Source organism: Colletotrichum abscissum (genome assembly GCF_030869225.1).
Source record: "Colletotrichum abscissum strain IMI 504890 chromosome Unknown Scaffold_2.1, whole genome shotgun sequence".
In the NCBI taxonomy this organism is placed as follows: domain Eukaryota; kingdom Fungi; phylum Ascomycota; class Sordariomycetes; order Glomerellales; family Glomerellaceae; genus Colletotrichum; species Colletotrichum abscissum.
This window is the reverse complement of record NW_026850098.1, coordinates 202282-212836: the sequence shown is the minus strand read 5'-3', so window position 1 is coordinate 212836 and position 10555 is coordinate 202282. Positions and strand designations below refer to the sequence as shown.

Below are 10555 nucleotides of genomic sequence, written 5' to 3'. Positions count from 1 at the left end.
CGCCATTCATTCTGCCAACCTGACGAAACCCGACAACCCTACAAACTACATCACGACGACAAAAACACCAACGGCACCCACGATTTACGACTAGCGACTCGAGATCGCTTGCCATAGTCCACGAACTTTCTCCGACCGGGGATCCGAACCCCCTTTCCCTCTCCTCTGACCGAATTCACGCGAATCCACGATCCGCCGACCGTTTGCTCCCTTGCTCGCACATCGCAGCCGCCCATCATGAGGCCCGCTGCCCCCTCAATAGAGATCATGGCTACACAGTCAGCCACGCCGGACTCGCGATCCTCGTCGTCCACAAACTCGCCACTCCCTGCCGACAATGAGGAGTCAGACTTCTTCATCGCCGGCAACGATTCCCAATCATCACTCGGCGTCCCCAACATCGAGGACATGCAGGTTAGCGATGATCCGTGCCAACCCGCTGTCAACCGGCTCCCTAGCGAGATCCTCATCTCCATCTTCGCCAAGCTCAACAACTCAAACGACCTCTTCAACTGCATGCTGACATGCAAGCGATGGGCTAAGAACTCTGTCGACTTGCTGTGGCATCGCCCCGCCTGCACAAACTGGAAGAATCATTCGTCCATTTGCCTTACTCTGCAACTAGAGACGCCCTTCTTCGCATACCGCGACTTCATCAAGCGTCTCAACCTTGCTGCCGGTGGTCTCGCAGATAAGATCAGCGATGGCAGTGTCATGCCTCTGTCCGTGTGCACTCGTGTCGAGCGACTCACTCTGACCAACTGCCGCAACCTCACCGACCAGGGCTTGACCAAGTTGGTGGAAAACAGCTCCTCGTTGCTTGCCCTTGATATCTCAGGCGACGAGCACATCACAGACGTCTCTATCCAAACTATCGCCGAGCACTGCAAGAGGTTACAGGGTCTCAACATTTCTGGCTGCCGCTTGATCACCAACGACAGCATGATACAGCTTGCTGAGAACTGCCGGTTCATCAAGAGGGTATGTTTGCTCTTTGCTTCCCTTGCTCCTTTGCCTATTTTTTCTCCCTGCAGGCCTGGCCTGTATGCGCTTCGCGCTTGGCTTTTGCGCCCCGCATTGTGTTTTGGACATTCGCTGACATGACTCTCTTCTCCAACAGCTCAAACTCAACGATTGTGCTCAACTGCAAGACAATGCCATCCTTGCATTTGCCGAGAACTGCCCGAATATCCTCGAAATCGACTTGCACCAGTGTGCTCAGATCGGCAATGAGCCCATCACTGCCCTCATCTCAAAGGGCCAGTCCCTCCGCGAGCTTCGGCTGGCAGGCTGTGAGCTCATCGACGACAGCGCCTTCTTGACTCTGCCCCCGGCCAAGACCTACGATCACCTGCGCATTCTCGACTTGACATCTTGCGCCAGGCTGACGGATCAGTCGGTGCAGAAGATTATTGATGCTGCACCACGCCTCCGCAATCTGGTGCTGGCCAAGTGCCGTAACATCACCGACGTTGCCGTGAATGCCATCTCAAAACTCGGCAAGAACTTGCATTATTTGCACCTTGGTCACTGTGGCCATATCACCGACGAGGCCGTCAAACGCCTCGTGCAGCAATGCAATCGTATACGGTACATTGATCTGGGATGCTGCATTAACCTCACCGACGACTCCGTCACCAAACTGGCACAACTTCCTAAGCTCAAGAGAATCGGTCTCGTCAAGTGCAGTAGTATCACCGACGAGTCCGTGTTCGCGCTCGCTCGCGCCAACCATCGCCCCCGGGCACGCCGCGATGCGCATGGCAACATTGATGAATACTATTCGTCCAGCCTCGAAAGAGTCCATCTCAGCTACTGCACCAACCTTACACTCAAGGCATGTTGTCGCCCCATGTAAAGTTGCCGATTCCGCACACTAACATTATCGTAGAGTATCATCAAATTGCTTAACTACTGCCCACGCCTGACCCATCTCAGTTTGACAGGGGTCACCGCTTTCCTCAGAGAAGAATTCGCCGAGTTCTGCCGACCTCCTCCGCCTGGTAAGCCATATCTGTTCCTCGTTGTTGGTGTACAGATAAACTAACAAGACGTGCGCAGAATTCACGGATCATCAGCGAGGCGTCTTTTGTGTTTTCTCTGGCGTCGGCGTCACGAAGCTCCGCGACTATCTCAACACCTCTCCCGAATACGAGGGTCTTCGCGACTCTCCTGGTCCTCGCTTCCCAGGGCTTTCGAGCTTCCCTGCACGTCGAGCCGCCGATCCCCGCGCAACGGCCGCACACGCTGGACAGACCAACGGGGATGTTGAAGTTGACGAAGCCGAGGTGCCGGAGGACGACGAGTTTGAAGGTCTTGACGGCAGTGAAATGGCAGTGGATGGCCAGCCCTTGTTGGCACAAAACCTTGTGAACGGCAATGCCCAAAACGGTGTGCCTCCGCCCCCGCCGAACCATGTGCCTCCGGCCGGCGCTGTGCCCATGTTCGCCCAACCACTTGGACAGGCTCCCTTGTTGTTCAGCCCTACCAGCCCCAGCTTTCCGCAGTCAACTCGTTCACCGACGGCCGGGGGCCCGACAAATCACCCGCCGCCTTTGGTCATCTCGAGCCACTACTCCCCGACGAGTGCCGGACCCAGCACATCGACTGCAAACGCACTCTCGCCGCAAGGCACCAACCTTGGCTTCCCCGCATACACAAATCGGAGACCCGCACCACTTGGTGCCAGCACGGCATCAATGGAAGCGTCAATGTTGAGCCCCGTCTCGCATCGCAGTCGGCCGGCGAGTGTTATCTCCATGGAGGCGTCTATGCTGGGACCTCTGGACCCGGATATGATTGAGCCTACCACACCAAACGGACAACAGCAGCATTGATAAGCGAGAGGGCATTGAAGCAGGCTCGTATATCCTTTGGGGGAAGCGGTTGGAGACTATGATACGCTGGCATGAGATACGCAACGACAATATACCCAGGAGCGCGCGGGGAAACACCGGTACACAGAGGGTTTGGAACAGGCAAGGTGTCAGTTACCCTTTTTAACGCTTGGTTGGACTTTTTTTGGGGGGGTCCATGTAGCCTTTTGGCATTGTTTGGCATTGTTTGGCATTGTTTGGCAACGGTCTCAAGGATGCGTGCGACAAGCACAAGAGTATTCTATCTCGCGGATGGTTGTGCTTGGTTGTGGCCCTTTTGGCAGTCCTAGCTAGGCTGGAGATCAACACACGTTGGCCGTTTAGAGGCCAATTCTCATCGAACTGTTATTAGTCGGTGATAGACTATGGATGTTTCATTTCACTCTGTCCTCTCTGAGATTGGGAGCAACACGGCATATTGTAGGGGGGGCAAGGTTAGTTCGGCCTCGAGGCCGCGATATCAAATTAGCAAAGCATTGACATGGAATTAAAGTATTTGCTCGACCTGTACGAAATTTCTTTCTCTTTTCAGGTAAACTTGACGTTCCCGCCCATACTAAACGAATCGCAGGTGCGAATGGCATTGAAAAAGTTGTCCATCTCTGGAAGAATCCCAGAATATCTGATTTGATAGAACCGCTGTCTCCTCGCTATGCTATGCTAGCTATCCGCTATCACGATGTGAACCATTTGACTCCTGAGGCCCCGTGTGCCATGGTAATCGCATTTTCCGCCTCTCCAACCCTGGAAACTGGAAAGACAATGCATTCAGAATAGGCATGAAGCATATCTGCCCCATCATCCTCCCCCTTTACCAGAAGCCAGGAATGATCGGTCCGCCGTCCTGGACCGACTCCGCAAGCTTCTTGGCCACGAAGCAGTGCACCAGATCCCTCGACGCCAAGGCATCTTCCAGGCTGTCGTGACCGACCCTACCCTTTTGGATGTCACGACCAAGCATCTCGGATGTCAGCGCCTTGAGGGAGAGCCCGCCGGCCTTGCGCTTCTGGGGCTTCCTCTTGGCGAGACCTCCTCCCTCGTCGGTCTTTTCCAAGGATTCGGGCTTATCAAATGAGATTAGGTCTTCTTCCTCCAAGTTGACGCCGCCTTCGGCGACGGCTTCAGCAGCAGCCTCAGCGGCAGCTTTCTCGGCCTCCTTATTGGCTCTCTCCTCCTCCTCCTCCGCTTCCAGTCTCTCAGTTTCGGCCCGCACGTTAGTAGCGAGAATCAAGGAGTCCACCACCTTGGGGTGAATCCATCGCAGTGATGCGAGGTCGTTGTGGACGGCGTGTCCGACGACAATGGTCTCGGCGCTCACCCACTCCCACACGGCGGCCCTGACGTTGGCCAGCCCGCCAGTGATACACTTGCCCTTTGATCGCGCAGCCTGCATGTCTTGGCGGGAGACACCCGAGAAGCGCGTGTTGTAGTGCGCCATGCGAACCTGCGGGTAGACGAGGCTGTCGAGGAGGATCTCTGATGTGAAGTAGTCGACGAGGGTGACGCGGATGAGCTCAGATTCTCCGTCGTAGGCCACGCCCATTTCGCAGTCCATGGCGACGGCGAGACGCGGTGCCCTCTGAGCGGACGGCACGGTGTCAGTTCCCAGGTCCAGGAGGGCGTGAGTCGGGGTTTTGTGGAATTGGTGACGGTCGTGGATTTCACCCGAGGGATAGTTCCGGACGAGGTGCTCTGGAGCGTACGTGCAGCCTGGCTCGGAAACGTGGACTCTGCAGCAGTTCCAGCGCTATAGGCGTCAGCTCGGTTTGACAAACGGAATGAAGGTGAAAAGAGATGGAAAGTTACCATATTTATGACGCGGCCGGTGTGATACTGACACTTAAGGACCGGCTTTGCGGGCTTCTCGTCCCCTTTTGCGCCCTCGGGCTCCTCGTCGGCTATGGAAGAAGATCTGGTGAACGTTTTGGTCTTGGGCTGAACCGATGAGGACTTCGCATCGGCGTGTGGCCCTTTCCCATTCGATTTGAATTTGTTCCTGTTGTTGGAGCCTGCCTTAAAGTCAGTATCGTGATGGCGATGGTGAGGAATGACGTGGGGTCTGGAAGAGAAGAGCGGCTGATGCACAAATACTCACAGCGGAGGTTGCATCTGCGGCATCGCTTCTTATCGTCAATATCTCTCTCAGACAGTGGATTGAGGATGAAGCCGCTCTTGATGAGGATGTCTTTCCGATGGGCCATTGATCGGAGATGGTAGAGGTAGCTCTGGGTCGGCTCGATGACGAGGGACGGGGCCCCATACGGGTTTTGGGGTTGCTGGTAGAGAGCCATCTTGGTTGATGGTCCTGTCACCGACGACACCGTACTGCTTGTTTCTGTTCACGGTATCGAGGCTGTATAGGGAACAATTATCGTTGGTGGCTATTCGTCAGGCTGCGTCGATGAGTCGCCAACGCCAAAGAATGATGATGAAGAGTGTGCGGCGGTTGAGGCGGTGATGAATGAGCGTCGTCCAGACGCGACCTCCAGACTTTGAAGAATCAAACTGAAGCAGGTAGCTTCGGCAAGTTGACAAATCAGTGGTTATGGAAGGCAGAAGGCGAGGTTTTGATGCGGCAGCTGCGAAGGTGAGAAGTGAAGTGAGAAGTGAAGTGAGAGGTGAAATGAGAGGTGAAGTGAGATGAAGTGAAGTGAAGGCAGGTTCGGATTCAGCGCAGTGGCAGGCAGCGGAGGGAGGGATCCTGCAGCCAATTGTCTCTCATCTCATGTCGCGCGTCCCGTTTGGTCGTTTGCTCTTTCTCGCCAGTCACGCGCATGCCCGCGTTTTCTTCTCTTTCTGTCCATCTACTTCTTTCCCATCTTGTTCCGTTGGTTCACGTTGTTTCCTGAACGAGTATTTCCACTTCCAGGTGAGGCACACTGACGATGAATTTGGGGAAATCACAAGCCCCACTTTGGTTACCTGATGACCGGACGATATATCTGAACAAGAGGCTGGTACTGTTGGTGATGTGTGTATACGTAAGTAGTCACTCTACTTTTCATATGGTCGCAATTATTCTCAATCTCAAAAGCCGACTATGAGTCTCGATGGGAAGAGTTTGACATGGTCGGAATGTTGAAAAGCTGGCTACTAAGGGGCGAGTTGCTTTGCTGCGCGTCATACATGAGGGGCCAAAGGCTGTGCCTTTCACTACCACAGCTCGTCCGTCACGTTGGCCCGTAGCTATTTGCTATTTTCTATTGAGCCGTCTCCTGCTACAATTGTTGGAGTAATATCCCAAGTCGAGCCTTACTCTCAGGTGAACTCTGCGTTGGACAGTGATCCTGGTTGTAGTTGGTGAGTTACCTAGTCAGTAGGTCGGTCATTGGCTCTTGGAATTGAGATTATAAAATTGAAAGAGAAAAAATTGGGAAATGCCCTTCACAAGCCGAAACAGAGAAAAATGACATAGAGAGTGAGTTGAAATTGGCCGAATATCATTTCAAGGCCTTGAAAGTAAGCCCGGAGCCCCCTACCGGTATTGTATAAGGGTGTCGTGATGGAAGATTTAAGGTTGCCATCGCGCTTAGAAAAACCCCAAGAGCCCCAGGGTGGGAAATGTCCCAACTTTGCTATGCCAAGGCACCTGTCGGAGTGGTGAACAAGGCCTGGCATAGCCGTCTTATCAGAGTCCATGTTTCAGCCATTCATGACATTTCTGGTATGAGCGTCGAGACAAGTCAAGTTCACGCTCCACAGTGGTTGATTCGGTTCACATGCAGGAGGCCACCCGAAACTGGCAGACGTCATAGGCCGATGAGGCTTGACAATAGGCGCATCCTGTGGACTTCTATGAACAGCATAATCGAGTAAACCATATAGGAGTTGATTAGGGAATTAGGGAAGTAGGGTCAGATGACCCGGTAGCGGTTGGGCTCTCTCTTGACGAGGATCCTAGCCCCTTACAGCTCGTAGAGCGAGCCTGCGTATGAGGGAAACCGCATACCTCTAGCATAAGCGGAATAGAACGGGACTATCGCAAGCCAGAGTGTGGTCTGCTTCTCTGGCAACAGCTGCTGACTCTCTATTCAGCTTACCCCGCCATTCTGCTCATCCACATGGTGGGATAAATTGGTGATCATCTCGGTAACGCCCCCTTCACCGAATCTCACCAAGCTCACCTTGACCCGCTTGTTTACCCCAACTGCTGGCCCTACCTGTCGACGTTAATTCGACCCACTCAAACGCGCTCTCACGTCCGCGCGTGGAGGCTTCCCTCAAAACAATGCGCTAGAACTCTTTACATCATCTCCGACCACACCGTATCCATAAGCACAGAAATCTAGTGAAAACGATTACGGCCAGAAGCGGCTGATGGCTCATATCCCCACATATCGCCGAGCAGCCAAAGTCTTTACACCATTGCGGAAGCCGGTGACCTCTAGCACGGTAACTCTTGCAGATGTGATTGGGAGACGACGATCCCTTCTGCCTCGATCCACCGAGTCAATGTACCAGGCGCTGGATACATCGATGGCTTCCAAGCTCAGATGAAGCGGAAAGGGATTTACTGGAGTAACTAGCCTCTCTTCTGTCATCTGCCATACCACTGTTTGGACCCTAGGTTGAGTGTCGACCTCAGTGAAGTCTTCCGAGGAGTTACGCTTTCCATAGTACATAACCATTCGTGCCCAGCTAGAGTGGTCAACGAAGTCCGCAGGTAACTCAACCACGAGGCCACGAAGGCAAAAGGGAATGGTGCACGCATCTTCCCTCTCGTCCACCCAGAAACGTCGACTGACCTTAACGGGTTTCCTGAAATGATCACGGCAACCTAGACGATGGACAGTAAGCATCAACTCCTATCCTACCAACAATGCAGTGGCTGACAACATTTAACCGTAGCTAGTGTATTGATGGGTATTTGTGAGGCTCTAAAAGTCAATACCAATGGTGTTAGCGGCGGTGTCTTTAGGCATCAGATATGGTGCTTGACCTGTGGGCACCCGGATGATATAATTTGATCCTTGGGACTTCAGCCCACTTGGAATGCTGGCGGCGGCACTCACGGTCAAGACTCGTCGATCATCTGCTGCACAGCATTATGTAGCTTGGCCCGCAGTTGACCACCGTACTCGGTGATCACAGAGTAATGCCTATGTGCTTGCGGTACTTGCGTGATTGATCAGATCACTAGAAAGTATACGCACATAGACCTAACGGGCGGTAAAACACACGACCAGTCGCCAGTATCATCACTACCTTGGCTGTATCCCCTTCTTTATCGCCGCCACCCTCAACGCTCCTGGTGTATTCAATGCAGTTCATACCAGGGGAAGTGGGGATTAGGCAGGCTGATCTGACCAAAATCATGCTACCTTGGCCCCTTGTGATTGATCCCACCTGAATCCCCGCCTCTCAGGACTAACATCACAACAATCGTCTCCCAGAACAGCATCACGACCCTCAATCAACCACCACATCCCACCATATCAACGATACCTTGTTCGCGACACCACCAACAGAACTTACCAGGTCAATGGCCAGGGAGAATCTATCAGTGACCAGTTGAGATTCAGAGAATGGTAGAGTCCCAAAACACCATGCACAACGAAACCAAAGATAGCAAGACTAGGTGTTGGATTACGAGGCAGAAAAGGGGCCCTATTAGGTAGTTAGGTAGGGGTGGTAGGTAGGCAGTCTGGGCCCGTGCAGACGGACCCTTCCACCTACCTACACCCACTGAGGGATCGCGGGCTCTGCCCACGATCTTCCCCTCCTACACACACGCAATAGACCTATACTGACCTATTGACCTCGTCGCGACCGAAAGGTCTGACCTGCCTACGTGTATACCAACACTAGGGATGTGGTCACTTCTTCCATCGGCACTGCAGTTTCTCCTACATAAACTGCCGTGATAATCCTTGAGGAGACAACGCTAACTTGCACAGGTCTTTGAATCATCGCAATATATTCGACAGGAACTACAATACCCTTCATATAGTATCCAATCTGTAAGTCTGGAAGGAAATGCCATTATCAATACGTACACTTTCCACAGTATGAACAGCTCTCGGAACAGGCTGTGTAGTCACCTTCGTCATCGCTCCACTGAAGTCCATCCTCACCATCCGTACTCGGGCCATCCTGTGTATCATCTCCAGCTAGCCACATTGCCCACTCATCATTGACTTCACTAGAGAATGCGGAAGATAGTCCAGGGCACTGGTTCCGAATCTCGAGTCTGTCGAGATGTTGGCGGCTGAGCTCAAGCCTGTCATTCCTCTGTGCACGAGCAAGGCGGACAATGTGAGACAGGAGCGCCGCTAGTCGAGAGAGCTCCGGGTTCTTCGATGTCTCCCAGGCTTTGACCTCCTGAACCACATCCATGACCTCAATATCCTTGAACGTGCCCCTATCATGGTAGGCCAGGATGAAGTTAGGAATCTGGGCAACCCATAAACGCGGAAGTTCCTCGCCAAGGAAATCACTGCCTTTGCGCTTAACTGACCGAGTCTTGAGATCAAAAACTGCACATTGGGGCACCTCAAACCCGCCACTCTTCAGTTGTACTTGCTGAGATTGGTCTTGCGGAATCCCTGGTGCCGTCTCCTTGACTTTGAGGTTTTCGATCAGGCTGTCGACTGAAACGTTTTCAACAAAGGCGGTGCGGGTATCGTTCGTAGAGGAGCCTTGTTTATGTTGGAGGTAGCCATCACCCTCGTGACGAACAAGGCAACGAAGCCCCCCAAAGTCGTATTGAATGATCCGCTGATGAGATGTTGAACCGCGGACTTCAGAATCCCAAGTCGTGTAAGCCTCTGGAAACTTGTGTCCGTAGCCCCTGACATCAGACATTGTCTCTTTCGGGGAATTTTCCCTACGGATTAGGTGGACAGCATCGCCAACCACCTCGAGGAGCATCCGGAAGGGTCTCTCGTCACCTAGGATGAAGCGGAGCAAGTTCCCGATGGTACTACCGCAGGCAACGATGTCAACGGGCCTGGGAGAGGGCTCGGGGTGTGCCATCAGGATAGCTTGGATGGCGGGCTCCATCGGATGAGCTGGGTGTCGAGCAGCGTTCTTGTCACGGTAATAGACACCGTCGTCTTCTGACAGTTGTCGAGGTTCCGCGAGGGGTGTCCATCTGGGTGGCGCACCTGAATTCATTAATACCACCATGCCCTCGGACGAGTACAGTAGCACTACTCACCTGGGACGATGACTGACGGCGATGTCCCGTCCAGCCAGTTATACGACGCGACAAGCTGGCAGCCCGTCACCCGGGCAGTTGATTCAAAGTCCAAGGCAGGCTTAGACAATTCTGCTACACTGACAGTCTCTACGAGTGGCCCGAATGGTGGCGCCGGCCATGTCGTCGCAGGTTCTGACCGCCGCCATCGCGGGTTTCTTTGAAGCTGGTCATGTTTCTGTCGTCGATACATTACTTGGTGCAGGAACGGAGGACTTTGAGGAGCCAGGGAACTAGATGGGAACTATGAGACAATCAGAAACGACGAAATAGTTGGTAACCATATTGATGTTAACCTCTTTTTAATGGCGGCTCGCTCTGTGGATGGCGAACCAGTCATCGAGCTGCGAGGCGGCCTCTTGCAGCCTTCATGCCGGAGGCCTACAACCCCTCATCTCGCGACCCAATCTTCGAGAAGAAAGCCTACTCTTGGTGGTATTTCTACTTGCTTATTACTCTAGGTCCCCAACATGTTGGCTCC

General features: G+C 53.3%; 3 protein-coding genes across 3 annotated transcripts; 1 reads left to right on the top strand and 2 right to left on the bottom strand.

Moving 5' to 3' along the window:
• Nucleotides 1-237: 237 nt before the first annotated feature.
• On the top strand, nt 238-2837 carry CABS01_00761 (F-box domain-containing protein; the record flags this gene model as incomplete). Its single annotated transcript, XM_060534142.1, has 4 exons — nt 238-981; nt 1121-1854; nt 1939-2003; nt 2062-2837. The coding sequence occupies 4 exons, from the start codon at nt 238-240 to the stop codon at nt 2835-2837; spliced, it is 2319 nt and encodes a 772-aa protein (XP_060401220.1).
• Nucleotides 2838-3687: 850 nt separating this feature from the next.
• On the bottom strand, nt 3688-5167 carry CABS01_00760 (RNA exonuclease; the record flags this gene model as incomplete). Its single annotated transcript, XM_060534141.1, has 3 exons — nt 3688-4623; nt 4683-4885; nt 4972-5167. The coding sequence occupies 3 exons, from the start codon at nt 5165-5167 to the stop codon at nt 3688-3690; spliced, it is 1335 nt and encodes a 444-aa protein (XP_060401219.1).
• A 3694-nt stretch (nt 5168-8861) lies between these two features.
• On the bottom strand, nt 8862-10267 carry CABS01_00759 (geranylgeranyl pyrophosphate synthetase; the record flags this gene model as incomplete). Its single annotated transcript, XM_060534140.1, has 2 exons — nt 8862-9982; nt 10036-10267. 2 exons carry the CDS (start codon nt 10265-10267, stop codon nt 8862-8864), a joined length of 1353 nt encoding a protein of 450 aa, XP_060401218.1.
• Nucleotides 10268-10555: the final 288 nt, after the last annotated feature.